A 19,663-nucleotide genomic window follows, 5' to 3' on the forward strand; every position below is an offset into this window, starting at 1 on the left:
AACCAGATTCCTCCCTGAATTCATCGGCTCCTTGCCAGGGATGAACGGGATCCAGCCATAAGGATTTTGCTGCGGAGCTGGCCGTCTGAACATCCCACTTAGGATTAAAAGGGTTGTGTACATTTTAGCACCAAGTTTTGCTCTGAATTGGCTGGAAAATGTGAGATGTTTCTGCAGAAAATTTCAGTGTTTAATGGAAAAAAAATTAACTGTGATTTTTTTGGGCCTGAAAGCAAAAAAAAAAATAATAATTTTTTGGCTGAAGCTCTTTGTACTTTGAAGCTCTTTTGGATTGGACTTGGAGGGTATTCCTAGTGTTATGGTGATGTAGAGTTCATTTGCATGAGTTCCCTTGCTCGAAACTGGGCTAATTTTTGTCGCAGTTGTCTAAGACGTGTTGGGTCTGTGTTTGCCACTCCAGGGCCAGCTAAGCGGGAGGTGTTTGCAGCACAGCTTGCCTCCGTAGACTCAGACTTCTGCATGTAACGCAGGCAAAAGGCACTTCGCTTCAAAGCTTTTCCAACCAGCACCACAAATTTCCCCCCTCTGCGTTTTACAAGCGAGTTACTTCGGATGTGATAAATACTATCAGCGTATCAGCTCAAGGCCTCACAGAGAAGAGAGCCCCTGTGCAGGGTGTTGTACAAATACATAAAAGCTCATCCCAGCTCTGAGCATGGAGAAGGGCAGAGAAGGGGAGGTTTTTGCAGCCCCTTCGTAAATCCACCCAGAACAGCTTCCCCAGGCCCCGGCCCCGATTCACAGCAGCGCCTCCAGCATCTGATGGCAGGTGGCGTTTCTGAGGTTGGTGAAGTACTGCCTGGGACCTGTCTTGGCAAACTTGCTGCCCTTCTGGAGGCGTCAGCTGCTCAGCTATTAAAATGGGAGGACACGTTTGTTGGTGAAGATGATAGACAGCTGAAACTTGCAACCAAAACAATCCTGAACTTTAGCCTTTGGTATAAATCCTGAGCTCGGATGCAGCAGCAAGCTACTGAGGAGTCCAGGAAAAAATTCTTGTCTGACTTGCATCGAAGCCAGGAAAGATTTCGCAGGAGGAGACGAGGCTGATGGGGCTCAGACAGGAACAAGGGCTCGTAGGCACTGGGCTGAAGTCAGGAGACTCAGCGCATCCTGGCTCTGCAGGAGAGGGAGCCTGCTGCTTAGCAGGAGTCCTTTGCCGTCTGTATCCAGCCCCTCCACAACATAAAGGCACCCATACGCAGGGTTTCTGAAGGTACATAACACCCAATTTTCCCCCCGGTGACAAGGTTGCGCCAATAATTTCCTAATCCCGAAGCCCCCTTGGCCAAGGTGGGACCGACCCGGCTGACTCACGGGCTTGTGTTTCTGGGAAGGATTGCACGTGGGAAATCCTGTAGGTCTCTTCCAGTCCTCGGGATTTGGGCAGCCCTCGCTCGTGTGATTTTGAGGACACCAGATGGGATTGCTGGCTGGAAACCCGTCTGCTTCTGGAGCTCGGATCACGCTGGCTGGCAATGAAAGCACGAGCTGCATGCGTGTGTATCCATCGGAGGAGCTGCGTGTGTGTGGAAGGCAGGAAAAAAAGGAAAAAGATCTGTGTGTGTGTGATGGGGCTAAACACAGGCTCAAAATCCTGAAGATGGACCTGGCTTCCCCAGAACAGCTCTGGTTTGCAGCCGAGTGAGGAACAACCACGCGTCTGCACGAGCGTGCAGCTGCAGCAGTGTGTGCAAGGAGAGCTGGTGCCAGCCGGGTGCAGGGGGTGTGACCCAGAAGTAACACAAAAGGAGCGATAAATGGTTTACAAGCACATATTTTCGTGCACTTTTGTGGGTGCTTGTATCTGTAGGGCCATGCTGTAAAGTAGGGAAAAGGGCTCCGGCTCCCTGCTTTTCGCTAGGGTCGTGTCAGCACCGCCGTGAACAGGATTTAATGGTTAGCACGAAAAGAGCAGGTTGTGTTCAAAGGTTTGCTGGTGGACTGCAGTTGACTTGAAACTGGTTTAGCTAATAACTTTAAAGCTTTTAAACTTTCTGCTTCGCACATTCATTTTCTCACGACAGCTTGCAGAAGTGTTTTGCTTAGCATTAATCACCGCGTTTCCTCCTGAAGGAGAAGTGTTGTGCAAGCCGGTGGGTCAGCTCTCAGGGCATGGGATATCGGGATCGGGGCCTATTTAAATATGAAATAAATATATAAATAGGCCTCCCTGCTGAGGCCCCTCTCTCCCAAAGCACACGTGAACATGCCCAAGTGCTCTGCAGAACCCGGACCTGCAGTGCAAGGACAACACTTGGGCAGAGGATGAACCCTGGAGACTTCTCAGCTCCAAAACAGTGCAAAAAGCCAGGGGCCGGGCTGCAATCACTTTACCTGCCTGTTCCCTCCTAGAAAACATCTCCCCAGAGCAGAGCTGGTGCATAAAGCTCTCACCAGAGGGGAACCTCGCAAAGCAAAACAACCCTGAACCCTGGTGGGACTCAAACCTTTGGCTCCAGCGCGTCTAGGGACTGAAAAGCTGATGATTAGATAACTGTAAACCATCCTTATTTTACAGCTTGCCCTTGCTTTGTTCAGAAGGGGAATGAAGCACACCAGGCTCCTGGGGCGGAGGGAAGAGATGGTTTTGTGATTAAATTAAGTCTCGGATTATTGTGGCTGAAGCGCCCGACCCTGCCGCAGGGTTTGCCTCTGGTTTGGGCAGGTCTCCGGCTCCCCTGGTGCCTCGGTTTCCCCAGTGCTGTCCCTTTGCTGTGATATTTGCACTGCCAGGTTTAAAAATGAGCTGCAGGCCCCCAGGGGACCAAAGGACTTGGGGCAAAGCAGGTGTAGCCTGCAGCAAAAATGTGGGAAATGGAGACTGGGAACAGGGGAGGGAAGGTCTGCTTAGTGCTGAGCCAGGGAAAGGGAAAGGAAAAGTGGTTGTGTTTATTTTTTTCTCAATACCCAAATCAGCGAGGAGAATTTTCTGTTGATGGAATTAAGTAAAAAAACGTCCTTGATACCTTTAGTGGGGCAGACAGCCCAGTGATGGAGAAGACAGTACAGGGAGAAGGAAGAAGGACGGAGAGAAAGATGGGATTTAACCACATCGGATGAAAGATGTCGGGCTGGGAGTGAGATCCCCAGGTGCTACGTGTGCAGCCCTGCTCCGATCCCAGCCTCTTTCGTCTCTCCCGGTGCCGACGTCCTTCTCGCCAGGGAGATTTGTGTCCTGCCCTGCTGGCTATTCAGAAAGCCCGTCCTGGCGTGGAGCGCTCCCCAGGTCGGGCTGCTGAGTTTTGCCCTGTTGCTGCGCTTGTCTCATGCGTGGTTAATGCCTGGTGAGATCATGGTGCCGTTCAGCATTTCATGGATAATTCAGGATTATTCATTAACAATCAGGAACAAGCAGGTGTAGTCATAGGCTGCCTTCCCGGGAAGAAGAAAAACAACGACCTGGGAAAGGACATGAATTATTCAGGGGAGAGCAAAGTGCTGGGTGAGCTGAGGGGGTGGGAGAGATGGAGATTTATTTTCAGAACAGCTGAGTCTAAAGCTTTTTATGGCATCAACCCTGCAAATGCGGGGGTTTTAATTAATCTTAGTGAAGATTACGCCTGTCCTGTAACTACAGAGTGCAAGGAAGGATTTAGAGAAAGACCATGTGTGTGGTGGGCCAGCTGATGCGACAGCGAGGGAGATGGAGAGCAGCACGCGGTCTGTTCGTGTCCCCAGCATCTCTGTACGTCCAAATATCTCATCTCTCCTCCTTTGCAAGAGCTTGTGCTGCTTTCTGTCCAACCTGCAGGCAGAAGAAGTGGAGCAAACCCGGGAGAAAGCTTCAAAGAAAGCTTTAAAGAGCTGCCTGCCCTTGGGGCAGACGTGGGTGTCAGCCTCCGCACTCGTGGTGGTCCCTCCGACTGCTGCCAGCAAAGCACACAGCATCTAAAATGTCCTTACGAGGTGGATCGCATCTCGGTGGTGCAAAGCTCCATCCTTGTAATGTGCTCTGGTGGTCCTGTAAATGCGGCCCTGCTCGAGGGCTGCTTTTTCAGATCCTCGTCCAGGCAGCTGAAACCCGTAGCTCTGCGTGTCTCCAGGCTGACGTAGATGCCTGAATGCAAACTCGAGGTCCACGTGCTGCCTGCCCAGGGAAAATGTTAATTTGTGGTGTGTCAGAAAAAAAAAAAAAAAAGAAAAAAAAAAAAGGAAAATGTTGACTTGTGCTGGAAAAGAAATAAGGTATTAGTGACCAAAACTTGATCGTTCTCTGCTCAAAATGGAATTTCTCAATGTTCAAGTTCTGGTCTTTTTATTTTCCAATAAAACAAGTTAAACACTTTCGAGGAAATCGGATGCTTTCTGTGAGCTTTTCTCGTTTAATTGAAAGCATGATCTTCCATTGGAAAAATGATTTAATGGACGTTTCTCCAGGCGGAGATTTCTGTGGGAATAGTTCCTCCTGGAGGGAGGAAGCTCCATAGAAGCAACATGGAGCAAAGCAGAGCTTAGGGAACCTGGACTGGTGGAACCCCATCGGGGGCTAATCACAGCTCTGGGAAATGGAAATCGAAGGCTGCCAAGAGCTGGCACCAAGCGATGCTTTGCTTTTTTGGGAGATGCTTTGCTTTTCATGCTGCCAGGTACAGCCGTGTTGTTTTCCACCATTTTTTTTTCCTTTGTCAGAAGTAGAGACTTCAAAAACCCACTTTCTCTCCAGTGGCAGGGACGAAGGTCTAGCACTTGACAGCTCCCACGTGAGGATGTGAGCACTCTCCAGTTCTTCTCATGCAGGCAGTCGGAAAAGCTTTATTGAAGTCAGCGCCTTGAAAAATCTGAGGGAGGAGAAACTCTTGAAGTAGAAGGGCTTTTGGGGCAACGTGCAGGAGCGGAAGAAAAATGTGCGTTAAGATCCTGCTAATGGCTGGACTGTCTCGCCTGCGAAAGAGATTCCAGCACCAGCAGTGTTTTTCTTCCTCAACAATCACATTCACCATGCCCAGCTTTGAAGTTTAAATAAACTTAAAAGCGTATCTGCCGAAATATGTTACCCACTCTGCTCCGCGGGGCCGGCTCGTGGTTCCCGATGTCTTCCCCTGAAGATGGGGGATGCCTGTGTCGGCTTGTATCTGCGGGCACTGCTCTTCTCCCAGTTCGTGCAGGGACAGATGCCGAAACAAATGCAAAGCGAGTGGAAGAGGAGGCCCCTCTTTCCAATACCTTTTCTTCCCCAACTATGTTTATGCAAACCCAATGCATGTGTGTTTTCGTTAGAGTAAGGTTAACCTTTTTTTTTTTTTTTTCTTTTTGACAAATAGTAAATTCACTAAAAAATGTGCTGGAGAAATGACTCACAAATACCAGTCTAATTTGGCAAGCATGTTTTGGCCAGAAAAGGGCCTTTTTTTTCTTTTTTTTTTTCTTTTTTTTTGATGTAGAAATGTTTTGCTTTGACATTTTTCAAAATAAACCTTTTTGACCCTTCTTTCTGTATTGGGGATTTTCGAAAATTGACATCAACTAAAAGAATAAAATGTTCTAGTAAACCAAAAGAATAAACTATCACGTTAAAAGAATGAAACAAAGTGAAACACAATACCGTTTTAAATTGGAGAAAATATTGCTATGACCCAAAGCAGTCCTGTTTAGATATTTTTTTTTCTGAAAACTCTCCAAAGTGTCAGTTATTTGTGACCCACACTGAAAGTTTCTCCTGCTTTGCTTCTCTTCCTCCCTCTATTCTCACCACCAAGGCCACAAACCTGTTATGTTCGGCGAAATGCTGCCCTCAAATTACAGACACGAGCTCTGCCTTTGCTCTCTTACTTCCCTGAAGGAAGCCAGCTCACTCACCCCTTTGTGATTTAGCTTATTTTCTGGTCAGGCAAACCCACTTTGAGGGCAGACAGCGGTTTAAAAGATATATATATATAAAATAATCCATCCCTCTGGGTTACAGGTACTGCCTTGGAGCACCAGATGCTTCGCGAGTGTTTTGGGAGCAGAGGGGAACCTGGGGAGCGGGGAGCAGCCCCGTTACCCCCCTGCCTCACTGCAGGACGGGATTTTGGCACAGGGCTCCCTCCAGGCGACAGCCCCCCCAGGACCAAACCCCTTGTGGCATCTACATCCTTGCAGGCTGAGGCTGAAGCCTTTGCCAAGTGCCTTGAGGACCCATCCTAAAGCCCCGGGCTGACATAATCCTCAGGAAGTCTTAAACCCCGCGCCCTGCGAGGTTTCCCAGGTCAGGTATGCGCAGCCCGGCCTGAGCTGAATAATGGTTTCTGTGGTTTATTGGCAGTTCCTAAAAGCTTAATAATTAAGAAAGTGCTTGTGGTTCAGCCCACATAAATTTGTTGATTTTTCTCAGCTAGTAAAAAATCTGAAGGGTTTCTTACTGAACCAAGGCTTGCTTCAGTCCACAGGGATTTTTTTTTTCCATTCTCATTCTTTTAACTAAATTTAAAAGATGAAAATTTAGAAGTGGCGATCTACTTTGAATCAGAAAATCATAGGCATGGGAGAAACCAAACCTGCCCTGGCTCATCTGGGACTGCCCAAAAGAGCTATTTTTACACCCCAGAATCATCCAATTTCATTTTGGAATGAGCAGTTCATGAAACCAGCAGGCCCTCATGGTGCGTTTTTGCTATTTGCAGACCTCTGACAGTGTTTTAGGCAAGAAAAATGTCTAGGCGGGTGCACCTGAGGTGACAAGCCAGCCTATTTCCCCCTTATTTCCCTCGTTTTAAGTCCCTGCAGGGAACCCTGCGTGTGCAGGGAGGGTGGCTGCTCAGTGGTGCCCGCGAGGAGCATTTTTGGGTGATTTTCCCAGCCTTTCCTGTTTTTCTGGTGAGCCTGGCAGGAGAAGAGCATTCAGCTGCCGTGGCTGGAGGATGAAAACACGGGAAGCTTTAACTGGTGGCTTGAGGCATCCAAAGAAAATCATTTGTGTAGTGACTTGGAGCCACAGACGTGTTTGGGAACAGGCGTCTCAATGGTGCCATTCACGGGGCAGCCCCGAGCCCTTCGCAGGGACGGGCTCCTCGGTTCCCAGGGGGGAAGCGCAGGCACGGGGAGGTGACCCGGCCGCCGAGCCCACTGCCCTCTGTGAATTGGATGGGAAATGGGGAAATTGGGATGGATCCTGCTTTGGTCCAAGCAACAAGGCTCTGCTGAGGCACGGTAAGGTTTGTAAAAGCGGTTGTAGGTAGCAGCAGCAATAATTATTGATAACAATGCAACCATAAGCACCAAGGAGAGCAGGAACGCCAGCGGGTCACAAAGTTCCTGACTGCATCTGAGCCCCCCCTTCCTGGGAAAATCCCACTACACCTCCTTGCAGCAGCCAGCGGCGGGACCTGAATGCCCGTGCACATGGGAATTTCTCGATAAAACAGGGTAGGGCTGTGACTTTGGGGTAGGAGAAGGGTGATGGGGAAGGAGGCAGCGAGTAGCCCCAGTGCAAAGAGCGAGGGGACTCAGCTCCGTGCTGCGGGGTGGAAAAACAAACTGGAGAGACCTTTGGGAAGGGGCTCCCCTGTCCTGTGCCTGGTGTTTCACTTCCACGCACATCTGGGTGCTGACAGGTCCCTTGCGGATGTAGTGGTTGTGCCAAGGTGGCCCCAGAAACCTCGGAAATCACCCCGTGATTTGACACCTCGGGTGGCTCTGGGTCTGCCAGGCGTTGGGGCAGGGGACAGCCAAGTCCCTGGGCTGGAAGTAAAGCAACGTGAGCTGAAATCGGAACTGACTGTGAACCAGAGCAGGTACCATGCCTCTCCAGAGCGTCCTCTTTGCATTTGAAGCCCCTGAAGAAAGTGTGATGGCAAAGCTGGGACTTGGACGTGTTCTCCATAGGAGCAGAGACTGAAAGGGGGAAGGGAGCGGGGAAGATGAGATGAGAGGGGTCCGAGGGAAAAAAAAAACAAACAACATATTTTCAAATAGGCTTTCTGTTAGAAAAGCCCAAAGTGGATGTTTCTTCTCTTGCATATTCTTTTCAAAGGAAGCCTGCAACCTTTTAAAGAGAAATATCAAAGGAAACATTTCTTTTCCCTGACATTTTTCACAAAACCAAAATATATTTCTTGACAGACGACGAAGTGGCCCAGATCATCAATCCAAATGCAAATGGGTATTTGGGAGAACTTACAAACATATCAAAGAGCTCTAGGCCAGGCCTTTCTTCTCTATTTTCAGTGCAGCTGCTGCCACTGCTGTCAAGAAACATGAAAATGGGGCAGGGAAAATGCCTCCTTGTGTGCGTTTCTGGCGCGGATGCTTACAAGAGCTGAGCCTCGTGGCTGTTTGCCTACACCCCTGTCCCTGGGCTGCTGGCTCGCTGGATGACAGGCTTCGGGGGGGCGAATAACCTGGCCGTGCCTTGGATGTTATTCCTTTGAGGCCGGGCACTGCCCTACATGAAAGCCGCTGTCCCCCACACAGGAGGGCTGGAAGCAAATAGCAGCAGGGACGTTTGTTCATGTTTTGTGAAAATTCATGAAAACGCCATGCTCTCGAGCAGTTTTTTCACTCCCAGCCCCTAACCCAAGTGGGATCCCCCCTCATCTGCCGGGGGGGATGCTGTGACTTGCAAATAACCCGGGCAGAGGCTTGAGGCACACTGTGTGGCTTTATTCCTGAGTCGCTCCGAGTGCACCTGAAGCTGTAACTGGCAGGGTTTATAGCCAACTGCTGGGTGCAACAAAACATACAAAGGCCAGCATTTAGAGCTGGGGGTTGGGGTTTTCCCCCTGCCTCTTGCACCCTCTTTCCCTCTATTTACTTTTGAGCCACGTTTTAAAAGCACGATTGCAAGAGGAGAGCAGTAAGTGAACGGTTATGGGCAAGCACTGGGGCGAGAGCATGCCAAACCCGGGCAGAATATCCCAAAGCAGCCTCCTTTGGGCAGCACCATACAGGTGAGGACCTGCAACAGGTCTTGAAACTCTCCTCAGGGCATTGCAACAGCAAGGCAGAGCCCTTGCGTGTGTTTTTAAGGCAAATGAGCGCACACGCTGCTGCTCGGTGGGGTCGGAGGGTCTTTAGAGGAGAGCCGCCGAAGAGATGCGATGTGCAGTGGGTTCCTCCAGGGAGTGCTGCAAGCACCTCCCTCGCATTTCAGCTCCCCTTCTGGAGCCGAGGAAGGCTCAGGGCTTCCTTTCTGCTCCTGGGGCCAGGAGCTGTCCCTTACCTGCATCCTCGCAGCACCCCGCAGCCTGCAAGCCGCCTTGCAGCACGACTGCAGAAACCGTCCGCGTTCGAGCAGCCCCGATAACTCAGCGGGGTTTGTCCTCTGCGATGCCTCCAGCTCTGCCCCGTCCGTCCTGCTCCAGCCACGCCGAGCTCCACGGCTGGGAGCTGGTGCCGAAGCAGTTCTGCCTCATGCCCCCAGTACGTTCAGCTGTGCCTGGGCAGAGGTGCTCTCTGCAGATCCTGGAGGAGAAGCTTTTGGTTTTTGATCTGCTTGTTTCTTTTTCCCTCGTTGCATCAACGAGGCTGCAAAGACAGGAGGAAAAAGGGGTCACTGTCGGGAATTTCTGTAGCCTTGTTTGCTATAACTGGCCTAACCTCGCACCTGATGGTTTTTAGCAAGTGCTGAAAGGGGAAGCAGGCTTACTGAGCACTTTCTCCAGCAGTACACCATCTCCTTTCTGTTTTATTTATTTATGTATGCACATCTACAGATATATATAAGGTTTATAGTATTGAGAGCAGTGCAGGACATCAGACTAAGTCATCTGTTTCCCTTCCTATACCTCTGGAGTCCCAATTGCCTGAGCTATTCCAAAAATGCCGACGATGTCTGTGCTCTGGATGGATGGATGGAAAGCTCCTCCCGGCAGCTCCCTTTCCAGCCCTTTGTTAGCAGTGCTTGTAAGGTTACAGTAGCAATTAGCAGCTCATATCAAAGAGGGGACCCCATAGCACTGGGACCATCTGAGTAAAGACCTAATCCCGTGAGCATCCACGTGAAATAATTCATATAAGAGAGGGGGAGATGGTCGGTGTTGTTCCTAAGCCCAAGCTGGTTCATGCACAAACCCTTGCAGTGACACGGGAGAGCCGTTCCCAGAACACATTTCCAAATTGCTCAAGAAACTAAGCCCTAAATCCCAGTAGGATTAAAGGCTCTTTGGCTCTTGGGAAAATGTTACCCTTAGGGAGCCAAAAAGAACCACAGCTGTAGGCAGCATCCTCCGATCTTAGCGAAGGATTCCCTTCGTAGTCATCATGGCCAAACCCCGTCTGCTCTGCACCAGGAGGGACAGTGCAGGGCTGGGTCAGCCCGTTTGATTTTTCTGTAGGTAAAGCTCTAACTCCCCGGCAATGAGATCCTTTACATGGCAATCAGCCCCCCAAGAGAAGTTACCGTGCCAGAAAACAAATGCTTTCAGCTTTCCTGCGTTCACTTTTTCAACAAAAGGTCCGAAAAACATGAAGGGGAGAAAAAATATTCATCAGGCTTTGCCTTGGGGAAAAGATGTAATTTCCAGAGCAGTTTGGAGGCATCATACAGATCCGACCCGCAGTTGGTCTTTTCTGGTTTGCAAAGGTGTTGAGGACCAGGATGGGCATCAGGGGATGCGGCTGCCCCAAACCCTGCTTGGGATGCCCCGGGACGTGACCGGCAGCCCCCGGGGAGGCTCGTTTCCCAGCCTGATGCTAGCAAGGAGGCTGCTCTTATCTCGGGGGGTATTAGCGCCGCTATAAACTTGATAACGCTGGAGTTTCCCATAAAAATTCAAGAGGTGGGACTCCCATTCAGCAGAGGCTTCTCCGCGTCGGTGCCACATATGGAAATAGTGCAGAGGCTGCGTTTTCAGCCGCCACGACTGCAATTTGAAGAGAAAAAGAGAGGTATTCCAACTATTTTGTCTTTAAAAGGAAACACTGAATAACTTATGGATAAGACATTAACCCAGGCCTAGACCACTCGTGGTCGTTAAAGAGCCCTCGGCGCTATTTGCAAGAGGGGAGGCGGGGGGGTGTTAGTCTTGGGCTCCTGCCCAAATTCCGCTTTGAGGAAACACCTCCCACCTACCTGACATTCCACCTGCACTCCAACTCAGGTGTCCCCAGCCCCGGATCGATAGGTCTGAAGCTCGGTACCTCTGCCCTCCACCAGTGTTCCCAGTGAGAAAGCAGCTACTGCTTCAGCACAGCGCCCAGTTCAGCCTGGGGTCTGGCCTTCGTCCCCTCCCAGGGAAGCAAAACCCTCACCTTGGGGTGGGATTTATGGGTTTGACCCCAAGCTTTTATCTTTAAAGGGGAGGTGGAACAGGTCCTGTGGTAGAAACCCAGAAATACGGGGAGCGAAAAAATAGTGGGGCTGGGGATCCAGCACAGACGTGGTCCAGCATCCCTGCTCCAGCTGCTGGTTTCTAATGGTCTCACCACCTCTGCTCACTGGGGGCTACCTCACAGCCGGCAATTCAGCACAGCATCAAAAGTCCCTCCCAGAGAGACTGTCACCAATGCCCCTTGCCCCTCTGGCTCGTCACTGTAGTGGTATAAACGTCCCGTCCCCTCCCGTGCTGCCACTGCTGCATTCCAGCCCAAAGGTGGCCGCGCTGCGGCTGCAGCAAAAGTGATGTGCACAAAGCGAAAAAAAAAAGGCCTTCTAGATGAAAGGTGATGATATTTGCACGCAGTTATTTTATCTCCCTCTGACTTTAACGATAACACGCTACCAGCATGTGAAAGGGCATCATTTTTCTTCTCTGGGAGTAGCGATCTTAATCCTGCTCTGCCCGGTGGGTTGCAGTTGGTGAGGTTTTTCAGTGAGACTGTTATTGCTTAAAAGGCAGATCAGATCACATATTCCCACCCTTTTTCTCACTTCATTTTCTCGGTGCCCCAGAACTGGCACACTTCAGGGGCAGAAGGCAGCTTACCTTCGCAACCACTTCCACAAATAGGGCTCGGCTTCCCGAGCACACAGGGAATTGCAAATTTGAGAGAGATTTATGCGTTTGGATATAAATGTTTTTCACACTTTGGCAAAGCACATTTCGCCTTGTCTTTATGAGTAATGATGCACCGTCCCCCGCTATCCCAGTTCTGCATTTCAAAGCCATCCCTGGGGGACGTTTCCTGGGCAGCTCACAGCGGGCGGTGGTGCTGCCCTCCTGGTTCTGCAAGCAGCGGTCGCGATGCAAGGGGAGGTTATTCTGTACCAGGTGGCAGAGAGATGGAGCAACTGAGGAGCAAGTCAGGTCATGGCCCTGGCACGACAGGGTGGCTTTTAATGCCAGGCACGTCCTTCGTTTGATGGGGAAAATCTCGGAAGAGGCATTGTTAATAGTGATGGTGGTGGATGGGAAGCAAGGGGTGATTTCTTGGCTCTGCCAAGACTCGTGGCACTGATTTTGAGGAAGCCAGAATTTTGCTTCAAGCTTTTCACAGCGTCCCAAGCAAAGGACTTAGCGGTCGAGCTGAAGGAGCTGCTCCCCAGCAGCCTCCACCCCAACTCAGTCATAACAGGGTCCTGCAGGTTTTGTCCTCACTGCTCCATCGTACCCCTGAGGCACACGAGTGGCCCTCCTCGCCCGGCTCTTTTCCCTCTTTTGCAGCCCTCCTGCCATCTGCGACAAGTGGCTCGTGTTTTAATCAATCAGGGCCGTGCCGTGGGATTCCTGCTGCTTTAGGGGACCGATTGGGCTCCAGATGGGAAACGTCTGAGCAAGGGGGGGCTCTGAGAGCCACAGCTCACAACACAGCTCGCAGGGAAATCAAGACCGGTGCCAAGGCGTCGTGGGGGGAATTGGTCTTTTCGTCAGGTCCTTCTGCAGCCAAGACACCGCGGGGAGTTCACGAGACCCAGAGGTTTAATTGCTTACAGGTTGGGCAGGTCCTTAGGGAGCCTGGCCGGAGAGAAAAGCTGCTGATAATGTAGGGGAAACTTCCAGTGTCGGGATTCGTGCTGCACAAAGCGAGGGGGGAACGATGACTGAGAGGTGGGACTCGTGGCCATCGCTGCAGCAGCCCAGGGGACATAGAATCATAGAATTAAGTTAAATAGCACTCCGTGCTCAGGTACCCGTGCTCCTGGGCTGGCGGGACAGCCTCACTTGGAGGACGTCAAGAGGGTGATGGGCTGCAAGTCTGGACAGATTCGCAGCTCACGACCTCCTGTGGAGGTAAATGGTGACCCTGCAAATCAGCAGGGACGCAGAGCAGGATTTAAAGGTGGTATAAGGATGGGACAGGATAAGGATATGGCAGAGATGCTCTTCTTTGAATTCCCGTCGTGCTTGGTTTTTTCTTATTCTTCATTCACACACACACCCTGAGACCCAGGAACTGTTCGAAGACCAAGTATCGCACGGGTGCGACGCCGATGGGTGCCTTCCCCAGGCTGGAATGAAAGCGTGCTTGTTTCTAAAGTGGGGCTCACAAAGGAGCGGGGGGTTCCTGGAAGACGGAGGATAAGCAGGTTTGTCACCAAAACCCCTTTCGGCGACGTGTTTTGGTGAATCTGTACATCGTGAGCTCACTGTGCTCACACGGGACCTGGAGCCTTCGGGAGCAGCTCGGGGTGCGAGCGTGTCTGCCACGAGCTGGCGGTGCTCGAAAGCGAGAAGGGGTTTACATTTTCCACCTTCCAGGCGATCGCCGAGGAAAGAGATTGTCTCATTTTTTCATGTACATATATCTCGTCTCCCAGTTGCCGAGGCAACACTGTATATGTTTGGAGGCTGGAAGGATCTGGGGATGGAAAATGAAGCCAGGGAGTGGACTGAGGAGAGAAGTCCAGCAGGAATTTTCCCCTGGTCTTTCGCGGCCGATTGGTTAGCACTACTTTACGCCGCTCTCCCGGGATTAGTCATCAAATCTGAGATTTCCATTTTTATTATTTTAAATCAACCGCAGTTGCTCTTGGGAGGCCGTTTTTCATGTTAGAAATTAACCTCGCCGAGATTCGGACGGCGGGGGCTGCAGGAGGGGAGCCAGCAGGCAGGGCAGCACCATAGAAACACAAACAAGGTACAACATCCCACTCTGCCGGCTGCTGGGAAGCTGAGCCCCCGGAGAGCAAGGCACCGGGACACCTGGATGTTCGCCGTGGCTGCTCAGGGCATGACTGTGGCTCGTGCTTTGCTCCAGGGCTTGGTTTTAGGGCTCAAGTTCTGGTTTTGGGGTGCCCCTGACTCAAGTCCTCGCTAGGGTGAGCACAGTGCCCGTGCCAAACCTGCTCCTGGTTGCATGCAGCTGCCCGCAGCATCCTGAGCTGCTGCTGAAGGTTTCATTCATTTCTTTTCTGCCCAGTTTTGGAGACATTTCTCTCCATGAGCACCAGCACAGTCTCACTGTCTTGGTCCCATGGCCTCAAGTTTGCTCTCATCAGCACACACAGATGGACAGATGCTGCCCGAGAGCAGCCGCATCCCTTGGGCAGGGGAAGGGAGCGAGCCCTGGGGGAGGTGGAAGCAAAATTTGCCTTAAAGAGATGAGATTCTTAGAGAGATTCTTACCATCTCCAAAAACCTCTCATCCTCACGATGAAAGGTTCTTGGAGATGGTAAGAGTTTTCAAGTTCTTGCTGATTTTAAGGTCTGGGTATCTGGCAGCCCGTGGTGCCCTCGCCATGCAGCTCCGTGCCCCCAGTGGGCTGCCCGCACGATAAAAAGGTGCCTTCAGCTCTCAGCACCATTTCGGGAGCAAAGGCCCCGGTGCCTGTAAAAGGCAACTTGTGCGGAAACATCAAAATGCTTGGCAAAGCGCTGGTATTTCTGCCAGGCGGCTCCCACCAGCCTTTCTGATCTCAAGCAAATAAATAAGGCAAGAACTTCACAAGGGCGGTGGAGGTGATGGGATCGGTGGCGGTGGAAAGCTGGCATCCCCGACCCGTGCTGAACTGGGTTCAGGGAGGCTGTCTGGTACGTGTGTGTCTGATCTCACTACTTCATTTCACTGGCCTGGAGGGGTTTTTTTCGTTCTTTTTTTGTGTCAGTTGGATTCTGGCTTACAAGCATCTGACACGCCGGGAAGCGGTGTTCCAAAATCCTTCCCCATGAGAAATAAAAGTGCACGGAAGGGGAGCTGCTGGTGCCGAGGTCACCCTGGGCTCCCCGGGGTGTTTCGCCCCGGTCCCTGCTCTGAGCCCCGAATCTGCGAGCCCTTCCCTGCCCGTGGCCCGTGGCTTTGGGGACATGTGGCTTTGGGGACATCTGTGGGGACACGGGGCAGTGGCATCCCTGCTACCGCACCGGGGAGAGCGGGCTGGCCTGGTGCACGGGGCTTGGAGCAGCACGGGGAGGGTTACAGCAGGAGCGGTTTCAGCTGTTGGGAAAAAGGCTATAAAACGCGATTCCCACCATAAGCAGCCCCGTGGGCTCGGAGTACATCAAATCGGGTATTTTGCCTCTGGCAGAAACCAAAACCTGAGGATGGTAAAGCCCTCGACTAATCCCTTAAATTGTTTAATACCACAGGCAGCAAGGAAATTTTTTCTGATCCCATTAATCTTTGCTGTGAAGGAAAAGCTTTTGTAACTGTATCCGTGGCTAGCGTCCCCCCGTTATTCCCATAACCTAAATACCCAGCTTTTCCTTAGCAGAGCCCACAAGGGCACCTTCTGCAGGTTAGCAGGAGGGGGGGAGGGATGCTGGCTGCAGCCTTGGGAACACCAAACCCACCAAAAACCGAGGCAGAGCGTGAGCCCATCCATCCCAAAATGTGCAGAAGGGTCCGTGGAGGCGCCAGCAGCACCGCTCGCACCCCACCTGCCTGCGCTGCGCTGGGCTCCCCGCCAGCGTGCTCGGCCCCCCGACTTCACCAGCACCACGGCCCTACAAAGGGAAGGAAAGGAAGCAAAAGGAAGGAAAGGGAGGGAGGGGGAGAGGGTGTTTCTGGTATTGAGCAGCGGCGCGGAGCTATTTCTCTCGGCAGCTGACAGTGTAAATGCATTTCCTGGCAGGCAACTCGCTCTGTATTAAAATTCTTGATGAAGATTATTAAAGTGTGTTTATGAAAAGCCTGCGAGCGCTGCTTGGACTCCGACCTGCCTTTGCAGAACTGGGTGTTTGGGTGCGGGCGGCGTGCTCGTGGGTCATTAAAACCATCCCGTCCCAACCCACCGCCCCTGCAGCCCCTCGGCACTGCCCCAGGCGTTGCTGCGAGGACATTTGGGTTCACTGCCAGATTTAGGGAAATGCTTGCATCCCCCTGACCTCCACTGAGGGGCGATGGGACCCCCGGGGCCATGCTGAAGCCCCCACGGGGCCGGCGCAGCAGGCAGGCTGCTGTTTGTGCTGGCAAGGCTTTTGGGAGACGGCTCCGCGCTGGAGACGGAGTCCTCCGGTGCCACACACAGACAAACATCCCACCCACCACGCCAGCTCTTCCGCTGACACCTCGAGGTCCCGGTCACCCACAGCCACCACCAGCACGTGCTCGTGGCCCAGCTGCTGCACGGCCCTTGCACACGTGCTTGCATGCGCAGATGCACACCCAGCTGCTTGCACGCCCCCATGGCACGTGCACCCCATGAGCGCACGGGGCAGCAGCTTTGGCCAAGGGCTTGGCTCACTTTTACAGCCTGCTTTTTCCCTTTCCAGCCTGAGGTAGGGTTTTTAACATGGGAGACCAGGTTGTATATCTAAATATATGTCCTTTAAAAAAAAACGTTTCCAAGAACAATGGTGGAAGCAGCCCAAAAATGTGCTAAGGAGGACGAAAGCATCAGGACTGGAGTCCAAGCAAAATATCGGAAGGGTGAATCAGAAAGGAGGAAAAAAATAGAAACGTATGGGGTTTTAAAAAGTTATTTTTTCCTTTTTAATGTTAATGGCAGTTTTTCAATTTGAGCTTCAAGTGCTGGAGAAATGTGTCAACTGCTCCTGCCCCGAGCCATACTTCGGAGGAATGCAAAAGCATTGTTGCGGTGACATATTCAAGATGGTTTCAATCCAACCCCATTTAGCCATTGCAAAGATGTCTTTGCTATTATTGTTATTAATTGGGCTCATTAATTTATGTCCAGCACTTTCTTACAGCTTCCCTGTCTCCGTGCAGAATGATTCCCCCAGTGGCACTTGATTAGTGGGGCTAATGAGGCCCCGCACCCAGGGTTTAGACCTGGTGTCTCTGGTTTCAGCCCTAGCTCGCTAGTCCCTCTCCGTTGCACCATGGCAAGCTCATTAAAAAGAATTAATCGTCAGGAGTGTTGAAAATAGCTTCTAGAAGGGGGAAAAGCTGAGCTTTTCCTAAATCTTCCCGCTGTAGGAAAATCAGGTGTGTTTTCCTGCGCGCTGCAGGAAACCCAGAGAGCAGATGGATGGCGTGGCACAAAAAGGTCCGCGAGTGATGGGGACGAGTCAGGAGGCTGGGGACAAGGCTGTGTCCCCTGGGTCACCAAGTCATGGTCACAGTGCCCAGCAGCCGTCACGCTGCTGTATGCGTCGTGGCAGGGCTCCTTGCCCCATGCACAACTGTCCCCTAATTCTGCTTTGGGTGGACCAGACCCTTGTCGTCTTCTGCCCCATCTTTTGGGGTCACTTGTTCGTTTTTTGTTTGATCTGTCCCCTTCGTGTCCCCGAGCCCAGCGCACCTCGGCCCCTGTTCCCGTGTCGGCCAAGGTTCCAGCAAAAAGAGGGCAGATGGAGAGGCCAAAAAAAAAGAAAGAAAGTCATAAAATCTTGGGTTTGATTGCACGAAACAGGAAGAAAATCTGTTCCCCGGGCCAATCAGGATGGCACGGTGGCTGCAGATGGAGGCGGGAGGGGAAAGGGGGGATCAGGCCCAACTTTGTACTTACATCCGTCAGGGGCACGGACAATCTGGCTCTCATTAATCATCTGCTATAAACAGAGGGGGACTCGTTGGAACCGAGCGGTGTCACTGGATGAATGGCCTGGAGCTGGAAAATAAACACTTCAAACTCTGCCTCGGCGTTTGTTTTTGCTGAGTGCCTGCGCAGCGAGGCGGCGTTTTGCTGGCCACGGGGTGCCCGCGGCCCCGGGGCCCCACCGCGGATGGGGTGAGAAATGCACCAAATGGAGGCTCAGGAACATTTCTGGAACAGCCCCAGCAGCTGCCCAGGGTGCTGCCGGGGGGCTCTGTCCTGGGGGGCTCGCCCCACCGTGCTCCCACACAGCTCCGGAAGCTGTCACCGTGTTTTTGGGAGGTGTCCTTAGAGCACGTGCAGAAGTGGTGAGCCTCCACCCGTGCTCGTACACCGCGAGGCTTCCTCAGACAGCGGTCATTCTTGCCTCAAACTTCTCGTGCCTGCTTTTTGTATTTTTTATCCCGCCCCTTCCCCTCTGCAGATCGCCACCAGGTGCAGTCTGGAATCCGCACTCCCCCAGATATGCCTCTAATTCTGATTTATTAAGATAGTTATTGTATAGATGATTAGAAACATATTCTGGGAGTTTTAATGGCCTCGGAGCAGACATGTAGCCATTACAGAGCTGTTAATCCTCTATAAATATGCTTTTAATCATGCCCGTATTTAACATACGATAACTGTCCTATTAAATGTAACATATAGCTGGCAGCCCCGAAGTAAAGAATTACAAGCCATTTCATTTTCCTACAGGCTCATTAACTTCTGCTGCTCAGGAGATACCACCCAAACCACAAGTGGGCTGCTCATCTCAGACACCCGACCTTCACGCTCCTCGCAGGGATCCTGGTGCTTGTACGAGGACCAGGAGAGGGATTTGCTGCCGGTGAAGGCCGTGGCAGGTGAGTGGCTTTTGCTCCTGCCATGGACCTGCTGCCTGCTTGGTTTTTAGCATTGCTCAGTGCATCTTGTTCTGCAATCACCGTGCTGTCTGTTCGGGCTGAAGAACAAGACAGCACGCGCCAAGCTATGTCAGTGCTTGCAGCCTCCCCAGCTGGGCGAGCTCTGCTAAGTGCAACGCTCATATCTGGTGGGAGCAGCGTGGCAGCAAAGCCAACAACACCTCCACGCGCAGACCAGGAGCTCTGCAGAAGTGCACAAAGTGCATGCACACATGCCAACACGTACCATGCACACGTGCCAGCACGTACGCAGCACCGCTTGTACCACCATGCATACCCCCTGCGTCTGCTTTGCCATAACTCCACGGCCAACCATATTTTGGGCCTTATGTTCCTGGAGGAGAGAAGAAAGCAAGCGCATCCCCCAGCGATGCTCAGCTGGAAACTTGATAACGTAACCTGGGCTGGCTTTTAACACGCCTGTGGACTCGAAGCCGCATGAGAGCTGCTCGCTGCCCGGCTCACCTGGCACAGCGCTCGTGCAGCACGTCCCTCGGTGCTGAATATCCAGATCTGGAGGGCAGGGGAAGGGAAGCCCCCTTCGCCGTGCAGGGGTCCTGGCGTGAAGTGATCACTTCGGCACCACTGGGGCTGGGCCAAGGGCTGAGGCTGCCCCGTCTGACCCAACTCTTGTGCTCCCCTTGTCTCTGGGTCTCCGAATTGACGCTTTTGTCCCCAAAACCGCGCTGCCTGGCTGCCCCCGTAGCCCAGGGTGAGATGCCTGGGCTGCTGCCGGGGCAGGACAAGGGGCCATTCTTCGTGGAGAACAGTGGGGGATCTCATGGCGGGGCGGCTGGCCCCCCGCCATCACCCACCGCCGCCCTCCACACCTAGGTCACGTCTGGGCCCTGGCATTTGTGGGGCCGGGGCTGCTGCGGGCATCCCGAGGGGACTGGGGCAGAGGACAGGGAGCGGGGCTCGGTCTGGGTGTCCGGAGCCA

General features: G+C 52.3%; 1 protein-coding gene across 5 annotated transcripts in view; it reads left to right on the forward strand.

Annotated features, from left to right (window-relative positions):
- The window catches only part of SNX19 (sorting nexin 19), a 111,490-nt gene that overhangs the window by 83,909 nt on the left and 7,918 nt on the right, over positions 1-19,663 (forward strand). The window contains exon 14 of one of the 5 annotated variants that reach the window (XR_013942076.1): positions 18,515-18,653. Coding sequence is in view for 1 of the 5 variants with exons in the window: in XM_080567934.1 (XP_080424060.1) it covers positions 18,515-18,663 (149 nt within the window). In the remaining 4 variants the exon portion in view is untranslated. Of the gene's footprint in view, positions 1-18,514; positions 18,664-19,663 lie in introns of those variants that run through there. The other 4 variants (XR_013942077.1, XM_080567934.1, XM_080567937.1 and 1 more) reach the window with 4 other exon arrangements.

Source organism: Anser brachyrhynchus (genome assembly GCF_964034855.1).
Source record: "Anser brachyrhynchus genome assembly, chromosome: 25".
Classification (NCBI taxonomy): domain Eukaryota; kingdom Metazoa; phylum Chordata; class Aves; order Anseriformes; family Anatidae; genus Anser; species Anser brachyrhynchus.